General features: G+C 49.7%; 2 protein-coding genes across 6 annotated transcripts; both read right to left on the reverse strand.

Moving 5' to 3' along the window:
• Positions 1–1,573: 1,573 nt before the first annotated feature.
• ETV2 (ETS variant transcription factor 2) lies at positions 1,574–4,240 on the reverse strand. 2 transcript variants are annotated; one of them, XM_077132099.1, is made up of 7 exons: positions 4,128–4,240; positions 3,756–3,839; positions 3,566–3,640; positions 3,281–3,340; positions 2,534–3,013; positions 2,053–2,165; positions 1,574–1,788 (listed from the first exon to the last, which is right to left on the reverse strand). In XM_077132099.1, the coding sequence occupies exons 2-7, from the start codon at positions 3,817–3,819 to the stop codon at positions 1,630–1,632; spliced, it is 951 nt and encodes a 316-aa protein (XP_076988214.1). In that variant the 5' UTR covers positions 3,820–3,839; positions 4,128–4,240; the 3' UTR covers positions 1,574–1,629. The 2 variants fall into 2 exon arrangements, with proteins under 2 accessions (XP_076988214.1, XP_076988213.1); XM_077132098.1 differs by having other exon boundaries at positions 3,566–3,643.
• Positions 4,241–4,698: 458 nt separating this feature from the next.
• Positions 4,699–15,328, reverse strand: RBM42 (RNA binding motif protein 42). 4 transcript variants are annotated; one of them, XR_013163488.1, is made up of 12 exons: positions 14,964–15,328; positions 14,580–14,724; positions 13,162–13,243; positions 12,994–13,068; positions 11,396–11,461; positions 11,143–11,318; positions 10,285–10,626; positions 9,840–9,957; positions 7,839–8,033; positions 7,633–7,746; positions 7,220–7,310; positions 4,699–4,721 (listed from the first exon to the last, which is right to left on the reverse strand). XR_013163488.1 is itself a non-coding variant. In XM_077132096.1 (10 exons), exons 1-10 carry the CDS (start codon positions 15,089–15,091, stop codon positions 7,634–7,636), a joined length of 1,419 nt encoding a protein of 472 aa, XP_076988211.1. In that variant the 5' UTR covers positions 15,092–15,328; the 3' UTR covers positions 7,498–7,633. The 4 variants fall into 4 exon arrangements, 3 of the variants coding, with proteins under 3 accessions (XP_076988211.1, XP_076988210.1, XP_076988212.1); XM_077132096.1 differs by lacking the exons at positions 4,699–4,721; positions 7,220–7,310 and having other exon boundaries at positions 7,498–7,746; positions 11,143–11,297; XM_077132095.1 differs by lacking the exons at positions 4,699–4,721; positions 7,220–7,310 and having other exon boundaries at positions 7,498–7,746.
• Positions 15,329–18,600: the final 3,272 nt, after the last annotated feature.

Raw genomic sequence — 18,600 nt, forward strand, 5'->3', positions numbered from 1 at the left:
TTCTCACTGCACTAGCCACATTGACTTTGCAGTTTCTTAAACGTACAGGCTAGCTTCCCCCCAAGGGCCTTTGCACTTGCTGTTTCTTTGGCTTAGAATGCTGTTCCTGCAGATGGCTCCCTCCCTTATCTCCTTTGCTCAAATGTCTCTGAGAGTCTTTCTCAGATTTCCCTTCCCTACTTTATTGTTACACAGCACTTATCTCTTCGTGTATTATAGTACTTACTATAGCCTTCCTTTTTTTTAATTTTTTTTAAATGTTTACCTCTTATTTATCTCTCTCATTAGGATAGAAGCACCATAAAGGAGCTATTTTTGTCTGTCTTATTCACCATTGTGACTCCAGCACCTACAACAATGCTTGGCACATAGAATGTGCTCTATAAATTAATGAATGCATTTCTTGTATGAATGAAGGGGGAATCTGAGAGCTGGGAGAAGGAGTTGTGAAAGCACACTGCTTTTCTCCCTCCTCTCAGCGTGGCTTCTAAGCTTCCCACATACTGTCTTGGGTGCAGTGTCCAGGTCTAACTAGGTCAGGGGCCTCTCATACATTCTGTGTTTATCAATGTTGAAATTATTTGTGAACCTACCTGTTCACATGTCTGCATCCACCCACCCACCACCACCTTTCAATGAAATCTTCCTAAAGCTGAAACTACTCCTCTATTTAACTCCTCCATGGCTTTAGATCCTATGTGAGCTGGCCCATATTCCCAAGCCACATTCCCAATTCCTTGAACAGTAAGAACAGTGCTATGAGATCTTCACCTGCAGGCCTTTGTTCATGCTGTTCTCCCTGCCTGGAACACTCTTTAATTAGCTGACTTCTCAGATCAGCGGACTCCCCTATCTGGACCCCTCCCCCACATTCCAGGTCAAGTTTTTCTTTTTAGGCTCCCTCAACCCCCTGGGGTTCCCCATCCCTGCCCTGACCAATCTGGATTGCCCCTGTCTGGCAATGGTTTTATCTCCACCTTGGACTGTGAGCTCCCTGAGGGCAGGTCTCTGGGCTGCCATGACCATTGCTGTATCCCAGCACTGTCCACAGTAGGGGAACATAGTAGGCTTTCTTTCAGGACTGGATCTGAGTCCTCAGTGGTTCCCAGAATGGGGTAGTACCCAGTAGGGTCTCCTAGGTCCGAGTTCTATGTTCCCTAGTCTGGGTTGGGGAAACAGATTAGGTGGTGTGGAGGGACAAGCACCAGGTCTAATTTCTTCATGGTCCCCAGCACTGAGAGGGCACACTAAGCTCTTTTTGGAGTTCTGAGTCTTAGTCCTCTCTATGCCCTCTCTAGGGCCAACACAGTTAGTGATTGTGTCTGATTCCTTTACCTGTCCCAACACAGGGCAGGCACACAGTAGGCCCTAGAGGCACTGGATCTAATTCCCTTGTAGGTCACATCACAGTGTGGGCACACAATTGGCCCCCTAAAAGGCTGGGTCTGTTTTGCTCACCCTTGTTTCTCGATGGCCCAGCAGCGGGTGTGGTGGTGCACACGTAGGTACCCCAGCGGGGGCGGGTCTGTTCAGTGTCAGTGGGAAGAACACAGATGAGAACGCGCTACAAGGCTTGATGGGATATTTTTTATTTGGTCACAGCTCTCTGTCCGCCTTAGTGCGGTCCCGCTAGGCCAAGCCGGGCACGCAGCCTCCGAAACGGTACGTGTACTTGCGCCCACCGCTCTTTCGCACGATGTCGCGGCGGTAGTAGTAGCGCAGGCCGCGACTTAGCTTTTCATAATTCATTCCGGGTTTCCTCTTGCGCTCGCCCCAGAGACGCGCCACCTGGGACGGAGGCGGGGCTGAGTCAGAAAGGGCAGGAAAGGGGGCGGGACCTAGTGATTGGGTAGGAGGAGCGGGGCCAGGATACAGAAAACACCCCTGACAAGGATGGGGTCGAAGCTCCCGATGAGGCTGGCAGAGGGTTGGACGGGACCTAGCCCAGGAGACGCTGGGTGCGGGGCCAAGACTAGGTAGGGTGAATGGAACTGCAGGATTGAGCAAGACGAGGGTAGAGCCGGACCGACCAGGGCTGGAGAGCGACCGCACCTCTTTGGGGTCGCAAAGCTGGAATTCGCGACTGTTCCCCGTCCAGCGGATGCAGCTGCTGCGCGACCCATCGCGGAGCAGCTCTAGGAGAAACTGCCACAGCTGAATGGGACCTGAGGGATGGGAGGCGGGTGAGAGGTTTTCTGGCCCCAGTCCACGCCACTTGGGTGACCCAGGAGTCCCCTCTTTGATGGGGACTCCAAGAGTGCCTCGAGGACCCAGGCTTCGGGGCCCTCTTTTCTTTCACAAAATCCAGTAGCCTGTGTGCCATCCCCTCGCTCTCTAGAAGCCTACCAGTGTCTGACAGCCTTCTCCTCCCTCAGGACCCAGACCTGAAAACCACCATCCCCTCTTCTCTCCTGCACTGAGGTACTTCAGCCCCGCCCCCCTCGCTACCAGTTTTCCCGGTCCCGCCCCCTACGCCCCAAAGTTAGGTTATCTCTAGACTCCCTGCAGGACACAGTCTTCGCGGTCCTCTCACCTCGGTGGTTAGTTTTGGGGTAACAAGTTAATGTGGGACGGTCCGACTGCTGGCTTTGCTCGGAGGAAATGCAGTCTGAACTCTGGTGCCTCTGGGAAGAGGCCATGCAAGCCGTCTGCGGTCCCAGGTCCCAGGAAGTGGTACAGTCCGAGCCCTCAGGCCCGTCGCACGAAATGGTATAGTCCACGCGCGACTCCCTACCGAGGCCCTCATCCCAGTAGGTGGCGGCATCGGGGCCGACAGAACATCGGGGCCAGCTGGGGATGCTCCCGGCCGTGTGGGCGTGAGACCAAGACGCTGCCCCTGCCGCCAAGGTGCTCCTGTCTAGGCCCGCCGGCCCTTCAGAGCCCGCGAAGTGGGAGGTGACGGGGTCCGGAGGGGCGATGCCCAGGATCTGGGAGACGGGGCTCCGAGGGTCAGCGCCGAGACGCGCCAGGTCGGTCCTGTCTCCTGACCAGGCAAGAGCCGGCAGGGTGGGCTCTGTGTGGAGGAACACACCCCAAGTGAGGGGACTTTAGATGTCCAGGCCCCGGATCCCTTGGGGCTTCTTGGATTCTAAGCTCCAAGCCTCGGTCCCCGCTCCCGATTCCTTGGGGTGGTGGAGGCCGTTACCCTGATTCAGGCTGTGCTACTTTGAGGACACAGGCATCCATAGTCCCAGCCCTGTTCCCCCTTAAAGATCGGGGAAGTTAAGCTTGCAGGCCCAGTGCTTCAGGACCGCCATCCCCCACCTCTCCAAACACTCACCAGTTGCCCATGTAGTGTCTGTTTGTGGTAACGCGGAGCCCCAGTCCAACTGTGGGAACCCTGTCAGGGATAAGATGGTGGGGAAGGTGTGAGCAATGACTAGGGACTAACCGCCCCCCACCCAGGAATTAGTGCTCCAGGACCCACTTACTCAGAACTAGGACTCTGAGACCCCTCCACCTTCAACCTCAGGAGTCCAAGCATGCAGCCTCTTTCCCACTCAGACCCAGGAGCCCAGCTTCCCCCCTTTCTTCCCAGTACTCAGGGGGCCCAGCCTGAAGCTACCTTTCCAGCATGTCTCCACTGTCAGCCTGTCCCCTTGGAGTGCCAGTTCAGGGAAATAGAAGCCAAGTTCAGCTCCTGCTGCAGGCAATGAGGAAGTTAGGTTTAGGTCAGGTGTCAACAGACCCCACCACAGGACCCCATCTAGGCACCCTTTCCACACACTGTCTCAGCCCCAGCAACTTATGCAGACCTGAGATCCTGTTCCCTGGAGGCAGTTCCTGTGGTGATGCTTCATCCCAGTTCCACAAATCCATGGATGCTTGTTTGGAATGTTCTGGGCCAAGAAAGGTGAAAGAGCAAAAGGTGAGCTGGTGGCACTTAGAGACTCCAGATGGGACCCAGCTCTTGCTTTCTTTAGACCCAGGAGTCCAGGCCTCTGCTCTTTCCCCCCCTGAGACCCTGGAATCTTGGTCTCCAGTCCCCTTTTTCCCTGGACCAGAAGGCAGGGACCTCCGTCTTCCTCAGGCCCAGGAGTCTCAGCCCCCAATCTCTTGGGAATCTACGCCTTCAGCCCTCTCCTCCCCCAAGGACCCAAGCATCCAGATCCCAACTTTGTGCTCACCTCTGGCGGGTCCCTCTGTCCCCAGCCGGGGGTCTCAGCCCCATTTCATACCATGACCCCCCTCCCCCAGGGACTGGGGCAGGGGGGAATTTTCCGAGACGTCAGAGCTGGGGGTCGCAGCCAGGGTCGAGTTGCAGGGGCGGGGGCGGGGCCGAGCCGCAGGTGCCCCGCCTTAGGGCTTGGTGCCCGCCCCTGGGTTGCTGGGGCTGTCCTGCAGCAGGGGTGGTTTGGGCCTGGCCAGCGTCTTGGGGAGTGGTAGCCTGGACCAGATGGGGTGGGGGCGGGGGTATGGGTGATGGGGGTGGGACGGGGGGCTTGGTGGACAGGTCCTCCGTCTTAGGGACTTGATCCTGTGACATGGAGGGTGGGAGGAGGGTCTGGGGTCTGCTGGGTTGTGCGGAGCTTATCTGCAACAGGAAGCGGGATTTCCGGCCAGACCCCCAGCCGGCCTACGTCACAATCCGCAGGGGTGATTGTGGGAGAGGGGCCGGTGTCTGTGGGGAGGTGAGATGGGGGAGGCCGCCCGGAGATCCCTCATCAGGTCCGAATTCTTCCCTTCCAAGGGCGTAGAGGAGGACGTTCTGGGGCTGCTGCCTAAGAGTGTCAATCATAATAACAAAAATAACATAAACAATAGAAACAAATTAATAACTGTAATAACTAACATTTATTGAGGGCTCATTGAGAGCCACCAACTGAGCTATGTGCCTTCATTTAATCCTCTTACAAAGTAGGTACTATTCTTATCCCATTTAATGAAGGGGTAGGCTGAGGCAGGCTTCCTCCCACTTAACAGTTTGAGACAACTGGGAAAATTTGAGCATGAATTGAATATGAGATATCATTGGATTATTAAATTTTTTAGTATTGTGATATTAAAGATATCTCTATTAGATGAATTTAGGGGAGAAATGTGATGTCTGTAACTTGCTTTTAATGATTCAACAAAAAACAAAACACATGCATATATGCAGCATATACATTCAGCCATGCAATATTTAGGGCATACGTATATTAAAAAATCATTCAGTCTGAAATTCAGATTTAACTGGGCATCCTGTATTTTTATTTGCTAAATCTCACTTTTATCCATCATTCTGTATTAAAAGTAAATATTTATCATTAAAAATAATCTCTTTATTATGGACATTTTCCAATATTCACCCAGCTGTGATTGTTAACCACTTGCCATTCTCATTTCATCTTAATAATTATTGCCATATGGCAGCTTCTATGCTCACCACCTTCTCTAGGAACACCTGCTAGGCTGGGGGTGAGATGGAGGGAAGGAGTGGGTGGGGAAAGGATTGAGGGAGTGGGGGTTGAACACTGCCTTTCCACTCATTTTACAGAAGAGAAACTGAACCCTGGGGGGGGATGCCACTTGTCAGCATCACACTGAGGATGTGGCTGGGATACCCACAGGAGGGTGATCACAGAACCCTCTGCATCACTGGTCCCTCCATCCACCCAACTCCAGGGGCCTGAAGGGAATCCTGGCCTGCCCTGCCCCTCGCCTTCTCTCCCTGAAGCTGGTCTCTCCCCTATCTGTCTCTCCATTTCTCTCCCTGGGCCGTTACCCTCAGCCATGGGTCTCTGTTGTACCAGGCATGACTCCAGTGAGGCCTTGTCATCCAGTCTATCTGACAAGTCTGTCTCTTCCCATCTGAGCAGCCGGTCCCTCCCCATCTCCCTGGGTCTAAGTGTTCCCGTTGTTCTCCTTATCTCCCTCTTCTTATCTTCCTCTGTCTCTCTCTCTCCCTCTCTTCCCATTGTACTGTCTCTGACCAATTATTTCTTCAGCTTTTCTGCCTCTGAGTCTCCCTGTCTCCCTCCCCATCTCTCTAGCCCTGCCTGCTACATCCCCTCCATTTCTGCCCTTGTTTTTAAGTCCTACCCCACCCCCACTTTCTTCCCTCCTTTTTCCCTGGAGGACTCCCGCCTCCCATGCACACATTTAAAACCCTCCTTTCTGGAACCATCCTCTTGCAATCTCTTCCCTTGTGCCCAGGTGGGTGGGAGAGGGTTGAGGGGAGGGAAACTAGTAAAGGGCATGTGTTTGTGTGTGTTTTGAGAGTCCTGAAGCTGGGTGGTCCAGCCCAGGTGGGAGAGAGCTGCAGGGCACTTCCTGCAGAGAAGGGAGGTCTTCACCCCTTTGACCCTCAGGCCAGACTGGAAAATGTGACGTCAGAGAGTGGGGCAGTAAGGGGGAAAGACAGGAATAGAGGGAACATGAGAACAATCCTGGGTGACCTTCCTGAGAGGCCTTGATGTCACCCCCCTCCAGCTCCCCCCAGTCTTTCCCAATTTGCCTCCTCTCCATGCAGGGTTCTGATAACTATGTCCAGGGGAGACCCTCATCCCCTGACTCCCCAACTCTCCTGAAACCAAGCAATCTCCCTTCTCTGGCGGATCTGTGTCCCAGCCTCCCAGGCTTCCAGCCCACAGTATACTGTCTTAGGGCTCTTTCTAAAGTGCAAATCTGTATTTGCCTCAGTTTCCCAAGGCTTGCTGTTGCCTCCAGGGTAAAGTCTAGGCTCTTCAAGGCCTTGCATGGTCATCTTTTCAGAGAGGCAGAGACAAGCTTGCAGCTGGAAAAGAGAGGTAAGAAATATGGAGATGTAGAGAGAGAGAATACAGATTTGGAGACAGAGAAGCTTAGAAAGAGGTAAGAAACAGCGGGACACTCAGAGAGATCCAGAGATATAAAGCAAGAGGTTTGCTGGGGTTTGAGGAAACTGGAAAACAGTCTCAGAGACCCAGGAGTGAGAACTGCAGAGACTGGGAAAGAAAGACAAAGTTGGGGGAGACAGAATGACAGGAAGAGGATGAGGTGACATTAGGCGCCCTCCTCTGAGCAATGACAGAACCGTGGGCTCCCCCATTCCAGCTCTGACCCTTCTGGTCTGTTACTGGCAACCGGCCTATCTCCTGCCACCGACCATGTGCTCCCAGGGTGCAGGGCCTGGGACTGTGTCTCGGTCACTGTTTTGTCCCTAACACTGTCCAGGGCCTCGGTGAGAATCTGCTGAATGGATGAAAACCGAGAAGGCAGTGAACTCCAGAAGGGCAGAACCCAGAAAACCCCATACCTTGGTACTGAGAGCACAGGCTGGAGTCAGAAAAACATGGATCTGAACTTCGGCTAGGCTGCGAACTTGCCATAAACCTCCACTTCCTCCTCTGTGGAAAGGTCAGCACAAGTGTGTGTGTGTGAGGTTTCAAGAATATGTCAGGGGCACATAGTAGGGGTTCAAATATGCCCATCTTTTGTCTGGGTTAAACTTCAAGGCTCTCTACCATTCCCAGATGAAGGATACAAGCTCCACTTCCCACAGAGTGCTTGCAGGCAGTGACCCAGCCTTGGGGATGGAAATGAACATAAATTTATTGAAACTTGTTCTAGGGCAAGTGGGGGGGGGAGGGTAGAGACTTGGGGTTTTCCAAAAAGAACTGTGGGAAGGAGCCAGCGCCCAGCCGGGTAAGCGGGTGCCTGGCCACAGACCCTATCTCAGGCCCAACTTCTTCTTCTCCTTCTGCTTCTTGCGCACCACATCCAAGTTCCGGTCTTTCCACATGCTCTTCCGCAGCTTGATGGGGCGTGAGCCCACATATTTCCCTGTGGGATTGGAGCGCTCATGGTCAGGCTTGGGGCATCAGGCATAGGCCAGATGCCTGCCACCTAGCTGCCCCAGGGGAGACCTCACTCACCATTCATCTCACGCATGGCACGCACATAGTCACTGGGGTCCTTAAAGCTGACAAAGCCATAGCCCTTGGTCTTGCCTGTACGCTTGTCACGGATCACTTTTGCCTTAAGGAAGGATGGGAAGCGGCTGAAGGCACGTGCCAAGATGTCATCGTTCACCTCATTGCCCAGGTCCCCACAGAAAATCCGGAAGTCATCTGGGGTTGGAAGAGAAAAGTCAGAGAATGCAGATTCCTGGCCCTGCCAGTCCTGACTTTGCTCAGTATGTGCCTTATTTGAATGACCCCTATCTTCTCTGGAGGCAGCCCCCAAGCCCTCTTCCCTCTGGGTCTCCAGCAGCCTTTGCCTAGCATCCACTTAGTAATAACAACCAATACCTGAGTAACATTAACCCTGTGCCAGACTCTCCGCTAAGTACTCTGGGAGTTAGAACATTTCTGGCCTTCCTTTTTTTTTGGCCTTTCCTTTTACATGAAGATACAGAGAGGTGAAGTCACCTGCCCAAAGTTAAATGACCAGGAAGCAACTGAGTCAGAACAGGAAGTCAGTTACCTTGCTTGAGGTTTCTCTTTTAACTTGAATGGACTTCCCTTCCCCACCCCCAGGGCCATCTGACACATTCCCATGCTGGATCCCTGCTTCTGTTCCTAGTCCTGGACTCTAAGTCCCCAGGATCATTTCATCTCCTGGACACCAACCCATGGGGGTCCCAGACACCCACCTGGTCCCACCCTGGCACCTCAGCACCACAGGCTTAATTTTCTCTCAGCTCTGTTTCATCTGCAAAACTCATTCTAATTTCCTCTTGAGTTCCTAAAACCTGAATGCACTGCCTGACCCTTTGCCAAGAGTGGTCTCAGTTGCTAATTCTGGGCAGGTCCTCTTGGCAGGCCTGGGCCTGTCCTGAACATGCTCAATCTCAATGAATCCCTAACCACCAGGAGACAGATACTATCATGCCTTTTGAGCAAAGTGAGGAAATGACGCTTAAAGGCTAAGTGACTTGCCCCAGGTCACAAAAAGAGGATCTAGGGCTTATACTGGTTACTCCTGGGCTGAGACTGCCATGGCCCTGGCCTGGGGCAAAGAGATGATGCCAGGAGAGGAGGCAGAGGCCATGGACAGGGATGAGTAGTAGGTCCATTTCCTTCCTTGGACACCATTCTGGCTGCCCCATGGTTTCTGTGGTGATTAAGGTTGTTCTCTGAGAACTGGTTATACCACCTCAGGAGGAAACAATCTGATGAAATTAGAGGATGGGACCTCCTTTAAGAGAATGGGCCTGGATGCTTCAAAAAAGTATTATACACAAGAGGTGGAGGGAGACCTTTCTACATTAAATGATAATCTAGAGACATAAAACCAAATGTAACACCTTAATCTTAGCTGGATCTTGATTCAGGGATAAAACAGCTAGAATGGACAGTTATAGGACAACTGGGAAATCTGAATATGAACTGAACATGAGATGGCATGAAGTTATTGCTAATTTTCTTAGATGTGCTGATTGTATTACGACATGAAAGAGAATGTCTCAATTCTTAGGAGATGAACTCTGAGATATCTAGGGGTGAAATGTTATGATGTTTACCACTTGCTTCAAAAGAATAAGCAAAGAACAAAAAATATATACATACACATAAAAGGTAAAGCAAATATGCTAGAACATTAATTGCCAGTTCTAGGTGGTAGATATATGTCTGTTCTCTGTACAATTCAAATTTTCTGTGTTTGAAATTTTTCATAAGAAGTTGGGAGAAAAAAATGCTCTCTGACCTTTAGCAAGCCAATCCCCTAGTGAGTTAAATGGGGCTAGAAAGCCCTGTAAGTGCCAATCACCTCTACCGAGTTCTGGCCACTGGCTCAGTGAGAACCTACCCTCAGAGCATCCATGAGCTTGACTGACAAAACCTGCCCTCTAGGGAGGTGCAGAGTTATGTGATTCACTGCCCCACAGGGGCCTTGGCTGAGCAATGCCTTACCCTGCACTTCAGTCTATTTACCTGCATCCCACTCCAGCAGACTGGGGTCCTCCCAGCTGCTGCCAGCTGCTGTGCGAATGCAGCGTTTCAGTTTTTCTGGCTTCCCTTTCTTCTTGTCCTCACCCAGGGGTTCTGGGACCTGCAGCAGGAAGAGTATGGGATATGTTTGGGAGCAGAGGGACTCAAAGTCTTCTGGATCCACCTACCCCTCTTCAGGCTCTGTCACCCTCCTTTTCCCCCCTAGCCCTCCTGCCTTCATAGTTACAGGACTGGATGTGTGTTTGGGTGTGGAGTGTGTCTGTTTCCTCCTATCTTCTTCCCACCCCACCCCAGCCTCTCCAACCCCCTGGGTCCCTCCTACCCCCACGGATAGAGGACTACATGTAGTTGTATGTGTGGAAGCTCATGAACTTCTGCCTGCTCACTCAGTCCCTCCTGTTCCCTCACTGCCATATTCCTTGCTTACCTCAAGAGCCATGAGGCCAGGAGGTGGCTCAGGCCGAGGAGGCCGGGGCCGCGGACGCAGGGATAGGAGCTCAGGAATGCGCAGTGGGGGCAGTAGGCCACGTACGACCTCCAGTGGGAGGGGCAGGGGCTCAGGTTCAGGCAATGGCATGGCTAGGGCCAGTGGGAGGCTGGGCCCAATGACTGCAGGGCCAGTTGGGGCACCTCCTGCCCCTACAGCCACTGCTGCACTGGCCTCCTCCAGCCCAGCTGCTGCCGCTGCAACTGCCACCACTGCCTCTTCCTTCTCTTTCAGGCCCAGGCCCAGGCTCAGGCCCAACTCTCTGGGGGCTGCTGGCTCCTCCTGTGGGCAAGGGGAGGGCATGAGGGGTCAGATCACAGGCTCAGACTTTGCTTCCACCACTCTCACATATAACACAGCAAGGACCAGAGAGCAATCAAGAGGAACCTGGACAGAGAAAGAGTACAGATATTCAAGAGACAGAAATTGAGACAAAAACAGAAGAAATAGACACCGTGAGGGCACAGAGGGACAGACACTGAGAAGAGACAAAGAGAGATCAAGACAGAAAACCAGGGAGAGGACAATAAAAAAAACCAGAAATACACCCATAGCAGTTTCTCTCTATACTCTCTACCAAAAAAAGAAAACTGAAAACAAAAGCAGAAAGATTCAGCCACAGGGAGAAACTGAGAAAGACTGAGGCAGAAAGAAACAGTGACACTACAGAAACAAAATCAGTGAATAAGAAGATAGGGACATGAACAGCCAGGAGAGAAAGACAGAACCCAGTGGACCAAGACTGAGGGTCTTTATACCCACTACACCTCCAGCCATCAGATCCCTATCCACGCTCACCAGAGGAGGCCTCAGAGCTGCCATAGCTCCCAGAGGGGGTCCCGGGGCCCGAGCCATTGGTGGCAGCATCATGGGTGGTCCAGGAGGCCCGGGCAGAGGGGGTCCCACAAGGGCCTGATGAGGAGGCCGAAGGGCCATAGGGCGGGGACCACCTGCTGCAGAAGAGAGAGCAGAATCTGTCAGGGTGTTAGTGGGAGAGTTGGAGGAATTGGGGTGGGGTTTGTGGCAGGGATGATGACCCTGGCCCCCTCACCTGCTCTCTGCAGCACATGGGGGACGAAGGCCGGCCGCAGGATAGGGGCCCTCTGGGGGGCCACGGCTGTGGGAGAGAGAGATGGGGGTGCATGTCATGGGGGACCGGGGCATTGGGGGTGAGCTGGGAGTGGTTCTTTCAGCATCCGAAAAATCCTGGAGAAGAGCCTGGGGAGCCTTCTTGGAGAAGTGAGGGGTCTTTTTGTTTGTTCATTCAGCAAAAATTTACAATCGAAGATCTCTTCTGGGCTGGGCCTCAGGCTGGGCAATGCTAAGAACATGCCTCTAGAACACGGGCTTTCAGTTCAGGGAAGGGGGGAAGAGACCCATCATCAGAGAGTGACAGCAATAAGGGACCAAAGGTAGGATGAGGGCTGGTCAGAGGATGAGAGAAGGTTTTGTAGAGAGAGACCTATTAGTGAGAACAAATGGACGAGGAGCTGATCAGGCAAAGAGTGAGTTAAATATTACAGGCAGAGAAAGTATTTGTGAACAAACCTTTCTCCTTTTTGGTTTAGTGTGTCTTTAAGAGACTAAGTGGGGTGGGGTGGGTGGGAGTTTATAGTGCCTTATAAGGATAGGGAGGACAGCAGGCGCCCAAGCAAGGCCTTGTTTGCCGAGCACATGGATGTCCTCTGATGGCATTGGGGAGCCACAGCAGAAATGGAAGTTGGGAAGGATGACTGGGTCAGTTTTACATTTTGATCAAAACCATAGTGCAGAGAGAGAAATGCTAAAATTTCTGTTATCATCAGATAAAAATAACAAAAGTGTAACAGGGTTAGATCTAATTACCAAGTTTGATCTAATAGAGAGCATGGCAGAACTTTACATCAAACTGAGTATACACATTTTCTTCAGACACACAGAAAAGTAAAGGCACAGAAACTGGCCGGGTATATAAAGGTTACCGCAATAACAAAAGGTAAGAATGGCCTGGAGAGAGAACAGATTTGAAGATTAGAGCTGAGTGACAGTGAGTAAGGGAGATAGTGTGTAAAGACCTCAATGGGAGCACTGCTGGCACACCTCAGCAATATTTGGGACTCCAGGGGAGAGTGTAGGGATATCTCCCTGCCAGGGGTGAGGGTGTATATGGCTCTGGATGCTAGGTGAGGAGCTTGGCACTTGTTTAATAGTTTGTTCATCCCATCAACAGACAGTGTGTAATGCTTACTATGTGACAGGTGACAAGACCCCTGACCCTCATGGAGCTTATGTTTTAAAGGTGGCAAAAGAAGAAAAACCAAATAAGTAAGTAAATCATATGCTTATTAGAATGTGACACATGTTATGGAGAAACATGGCTAAAAGCAGTGATTAGGAGTGACAGCTGGGGGTGGGGGCAGTTTGCAATGATCAGGTTAAGCGCCACAAAGGCCAAACTAACTTAAAATAATCAGAGAAGTGACACGATCAGGTTTGTGTTTTAGGAAGCTGATAACATCAGGATGGGGGTAAAATGGAGAACTTGATTTAGAGCAGGAAGACTGAAGATTTAGGCAAGAGACTGAAGCAGGCTAAACAAGAGTACCTGGCAAACCCAGAGATGTTTTTGTGGTGTCTGGATAAATGTGGGGTCTGTAGGCCCAGACTTACCTGCTCGCCGCAGAAACATGGCTTCTCGAGCTTCTGGACTATCCAGGTGACTCCGATCACCAGGGCCAAAGCCAACTGTTGGGAAGGGAGAGAGGAGTGGTGGAAGACAACCCCTTTTTCTAATATTCCTGATACTGCCCTCACCGTTATCCCTAACTCCTTACTTACCTGGACCTACAAAAGGAGGGCCCACCATGGGAGGAACCACTGTGGCTGCAGCAGCTGCCCGGGCCTCCAGAGTTTGCTGGACCTGTTGGAGAGGAGGTCAGGATGAGGGGCTGGCTCAGATTCCCAAATGTGCTTTGGCTGGTTCAACTTGGTAGACTAAGGGTTTCATTTTTGGCACTTTACATGGGGCTGGTTATATAACCAGCAGAGTGCAGAGTGAGAAATGCTAAAATTTCTCAGTTATCATCAGATAAAAATAACAAAAGTGTAACAGGGTTAGATCTAATTACCAAGTTTGATCTAATAGAGAGCAGGGCAGAACTTTACATCAAACTGAGTATACACAAGCAAAGGGTCTCAGCTAAAATTTGTCACTTCTCCAGGAGGTCTTTGAGATGTCACTAGCTAAAGCTGTTTCATACCACCTCCCAGAAGCAACTTCTTTCTACCCTGTTTCATCTTTCCCTTAGCATTTAGCTCTTTGCGAAGTTATGTCCACCCCATTTTCTTCATCTCCCATGCTACCTTCCTGGTCCAGGCCATTATTATTTTTACAGTCTATTCTCCAAACCCAGCCAGTGTGACCCGGTTAACATCTAAATTAGACCATATCATTCCTCTACCTAAAATGCTCTAATGGCTGCCCAACTCAGAGTAAAAGCTAAGGTCCTTAATGTGGCTCAGAAAGCCCTATTAGATCTGCCCTCTATCACCCATCTGTCCTTATCTCCTCTCTCTTCCTCCCTGCTCACTCCACTCCAGTCAGAATCCCTCTTTGCTATTCCTTCAGCATGCCAGGTAGGTACCTGCCTCAGGGCTCTTGCCCTGGTCGTTCTCTCTGCTGAGAATGCTCATCTCCCAAGTATCTGCATTATTCTTTCCCTCACCTTCTTTATATCATTGCTAATATGTCACCTTCTGAGAAAGGCTTTCCCTGACTATGCTGGTAAGTCTCTTCTTAGTAAAATGTAAACTCCAAAAAGACAGTGATTGCTTTTCTGTTTTGTTCAGGGAACACAGGAGCATAAGAGGCACCTGAAAATTATGTGTTGATGGAATGAACAAGTCATTCATTTGTTTTCTTTTTTAATAGTATCTGTCACTCCACTCATTACATTAGCCAGGTCTGGAATACTCCAAATGCAACTAATGCATCTGAGGAAAATTTAACTTAAATGTAAATTTTAAATAGACATAGAACATTTCCGTCATTGCAGAAAGTTCTACTGAACAGTATGCTATAGAACATAAGTTCCCCAAGGGCTGAACTATTGTCTGTCTCAGTCAGTACTGTCTTCAGCACTTAGTACATTGTTTGGCACATAAAAAATATACTTGTCATGATAATTAAGAGCTAGCTAACTACTGTGGGCTAGGCATTAGTGCTGCCTGATTTATATGCTGTAGCTCAGCCATACCTGCTGGTAAGTGTTGGTTGCGATAATCGGGCGGATTACAGGAGCTGCTGGAACTTGCATTGCTTCTACCGTGGGGACCGTGGGCATCGCAGGCACACCAGCCGGGATCCCAGTTACCGGAGCCCCCAAAACTTCCTGTTCAAACCTGGGGGAGCAGGACAGACACCATAGTTCAAGGCCTCACACGAATTCTGGAACGCTGGGTATGTATCATGACAGCGCCTTCACCTCTGCCTACTTCTCCCCCAACCCCGCTCCCACAATCTCGAAGTCCCAGTTTCCGAGGAAAGAGCCATATTCCGGGCCTATCGGCGCCTAGAGGCTCCAGGGGTCAGCGGTTCTGACTCTGGAACAGCTTTTATCGCGCCCTGTTGCAGGCCTTACAGGGCCATCTCCGCCTCCATCTCCTTTAGGCGTTCTTCGCCGCTCTTGCCCGGGATGCCGGCGCCTGAGACCGGGACCATGGGTCCTCCTGCCCCCGGGAGTCCCGGGGCTGGCCCCGCCCCGGCCATCGCTGTTGCAGTCGCTGTCGCTGCTACTACCGCCTCGGCGCAGGCTCGCCGCTCCGCGGCCGCCGGCGGTTCGCTGTGTACTCTCTGGTTGCGTAAGGATGGGCGCTCGGGGATGACGTATACGAAAGCGACGGGCGCTGGTAGACAACGTCAAGACGCCAAAGGGGGCCCACCTTTCCCTCTACGCGGACCCGGAACGTGGGCAAATGAGAACCGGGCCACACCCGGAGAATGAGGGGGCTGAAAAGACTAACTGACGGAAGAACTTGGACCTATCGAGGCGCAGCAAAGACAGGGAGCGTAGCTTTCATGGAGGAACGTGAGCCAATGAGAGTGCGGCAAAGTCAGTTGGCTCCACCCACCAGCATGGAATCTGGACCTTTGAGAGCTCAGGAAAGTTCCGAGGCCTCGCCCAATGCCGGAAGTTTTTAAGGGCACACTGAACTCGAGGAGGGGCTCAGTGTTGGACGAGGTTGGAGGATCTGGGTTCTCACTTTCGAGTAGGCAAAAATGCTGCCAGATGGTGACTACAGAAACATGAAGTACATGATTAGGGAGCCTAGCGGACGCGCCCGAACGAGACTTCCTGGAGGGGATGACAGCTGACGCATCAGAAAACATTTGGCAGGGGAAAACGGGAGCGTTCTAAAGGGAAGGACCACTCAAGAACAGGCTCGGTCAAATGCGTCAACTTAGAAAGGCGCGCGCGTGTGTGTGTTTGGTTTTAGTGTCTTTCTTGGGACACAACTGACCCCTCCATCAAAATGTAAGGCGTGAACTGTGAGTCTTTTAACTTTTTTTTTTTTACATTATTAAAGTCCATACTTTATTCAGATTTCCTTATTTTTAATCTAATGTCCTTTCTCTGTTCTAGCATCCCATCCAGGATCCCACATTACATTTAATCAACACGTCTCCTTAGGCTCCACTTCTCTGTGACAGTTTCTCAGACTTCCCTTGCTTTTGATGACTTAGATAGTTTTGAGAAGTACTGACTAGGTATTTTATGGAATCTCTCTCATCTAGGATTTGTCTGATGTTTTAATCATTAGATTGGACTTACGGGTTTGGGGAAGGAAAACCAGAGGTGAAGTGCAATTCTATATATATATATATATAGTAGTACTATCAACGTAATTTGCCATATCTCATACCCTTACCCCCTCCCTCTTATTGACCACTAGTATTGCAGTCTATCCATTTTTTAACACTTTATTGCCCCCTATTATTTTATTTTTTATCCTTATTTTTTTATTCATCTGTTCATACCCTGGATAAAAGGAGCCTAAGACACATGGTTTTCATAATCACATGGTCACATTGTAAAAACTATATCGTTATGCAGTCGTCTTCAAGAATCAAGGCTACTGGAACACAGCTCAACTACTTAGCTGGTTTCAGCTACTTAGCTCCAGTCACTCTAATGCGCCATAATCTAAATAGGGATATCTAGGGCCGGCCATGGTGGCTCAGCAGGCAGAGTTCTTGCCTGCCATCTTGGAGATCAACTCTGTCTGAAATCTCAGCCATTGAAACTTTACTTCGTCTCATTTCTCTCTTCCTCCTTTTGGTCAAGAACTCTTTCTCAAGTCCATGATGCCAGGTCCCATGTTGCCAGGGAGATTTACATGCCTGGGAGTCATGTCCCAAAGAGGGAGGGCAGTGAGTTAACCTGCCAAGTTGGCTTAGAAAAAAAGGCCACATCTGAGCAACAAAAGAGGTTCTCTGAGGGTGACCAGGGCATAATTATAAAGAGGCTTAATTTCTCCTTTGCAGGAGTAAGTTTCATAGGAATGAAGTCTAAGATTGAGGGCTCAACCTATTGAATTGGTTGTACCTACTGTCTGCAAGAATATCAGGAATTCCCCAAATGGGGAAGTAGAATATTTCCTCCTTTCTCCCCAGTTCCCCAAGGGAACTTTTCAAATACTTTTTTATTCTCTGCTCAAATTATTCTGAGATGTATTAGGACATTACACTAACCTGGACAAACCAACAAGATCTCACACCCTAATCAAGAGTCCATATACTGGGCAGGCCACGGTGGCTCAGCAGGCAAGAAGGCTTGCCTGCCATGCCAGAGGACCCAGGTTCGATTCCTGGTGCCTGCCCATGTAAGAGTCCATATACTTACAGTGTTCAACTAAACTGACCATACAAGTTAAATTAGGTAATGTGCTACCTAAAATATAAATTTTGCACCAAATAAACATTTCTCCTTCTGGTTTCACACAGAAGTTGAAGTTTTAAAATATGGACCATATCATCCTTAACCCTGTAATCTAATTTACCTTAATCCTATCCAGATCAGCTTCGTTCATATCTCTAGTTGAAGTCTGATCATTCTTTCAACTTTTAAACAGTTCCTGTATAGGGTAATGCTGACTTTCACGGCTTCAGAGCCCAAACTCTAAGTCTCAGGTGCCACACAGATACTCGAAGTTTCTGGGAATGACCAGGTTCTGTCCAAACAGCTCAGTGTCTCAGAATTTAGAAATAACAGTTACAACTCCTGAATGTATGTGACTGCTGTAAGAGCTCACAATCTAGGAACCTTTTCAAAAGGCCCCAACTTGATAATCCATCTTTTTTTTTTATACATGGGCAGGCACTGGGAATTGAACCCGGGCCCTCTGGCATTCCAGGCAAACATTCTTGCCTGCTGAGCCACCGTGGCCCGCCCATAATCCATCCTCTTAACTTCAATTCTTTCAGTTTGAACATTATAGTTAGTCTGTATGAGTGAGGCATGATAATATTAGTCTTTTTGTTTCTGCCATTTCATTCAACATACAGTCCTTAAGGTTCATTCACCTAGTTGCATGTCTCACAAACTAATTCTTTTTTGAATGCTTGGTAGAGTTCACATGTGAAGCCATCTGGTCCTGGACTTTTTTTTTTGGGGGGGGGGGGGCGATTCTTGATGACCGATACAATGTCTTGTGATTTGCTTGTTGAGGTCGTCAATATCTTCTACAGTCAATGTTGGTTGTTAATATTTTCTAGGAAGTTGTCCTTTTCATCTACGTTATCTAGTTTATTAGCATATAGTTGCTCATAGTATCCTCTCATTACTTCCTTTATTTCTGCGGGGTCAGTGGTTATGTCCCCTTTCCAATTTCTGATTGTATTTATTTTTTGCATCCTCTCTCTTTCTTCTTCTTCTTCTTTTTTTTTTGTTAGCCTAGCTAAGGATCCATTGATTTTATCAAATAACCAACTTCTGGTTTTCTTGCTTTTCTCTATTGTTTCATATTCTAAATTTCATTTATTTCTGCTTTAATCTTCGTTATTTCTGTCCTCCATTTACTTTGGAGTTAGTTTGCTGTTCTTTCTCTAGTTCTTCCAGGTGAACAATTAATTCCTTGATTTTTTATCTTTCTTCTTCTTTTTTTAAATATAGCCATTTAGGGTAATAAATTTACCTCTCAGCACTGCCTTTGCTGCATCCCATAAATTTTGATATGTTGTATTTTAATTTTCATTTGCCTCAAGATGTTTACTGATTC

Source organism: Tamandua tetradactyla, chromosome 16 (genome assembly GCF_023851605.1).
Source record: "Tamandua tetradactyla isolate mTamTet1 chromosome 16, mTamTet1.pri, whole genome shotgun sequence".
Taxonomy (NCBI): Eukaryota; Metazoa; Chordata; class Mammalia; order Pilosa; family Myrmecophagidae; genus Tamandua; species Tamandua tetradactyla.

Bases quoted from the DNA above. Each gene is read 5' to 3' on its own strand.
- ETV2 (XM_077132098.1), bottom strand. From the start codon at position 3,819: ATGGATTTGTGGAACTGGGATGAAGCATCACCACAGGAACTGCCTCCA. The intron at 3,014-3,280 runs GTGAGTGTTTGG...TCCTCCACACAG, and splicing joins AGACACTACATGGGCAACTG to AGCCCACCCTGCCGGCTCTT. The intron at 1,789-2,052 runs GTGCGGTCGCTC...CCTCCGTCCCAG, and splicing joins AGCTTTGCGACCCCAAAGAG to GTGGCGCGTCTCTGGGGCGA.
- RBM42 (XM_077132095.1), bottom strand. From the start codon at position 15,091: ATGGCCGGGGCGGGGCCAGCCCCGGGACTCCCGGGGGCAGGAGGACCC. The intron at 10,627-11,142 runs GTGAGCGTGGAT...CCTTGCCCACAG, and splicing joins CAGCTCTGAGGCCTCCTCTG to GAGGAGCCAGCAGCCCCCAG. The intron at 8,034-9,839 runs GTAAATAGACTG...TTCCAACCCCAG, and splicing joins TCTGCTGGAGTGGGATGCAG to ATGACTTCCGGATTTTCTGT.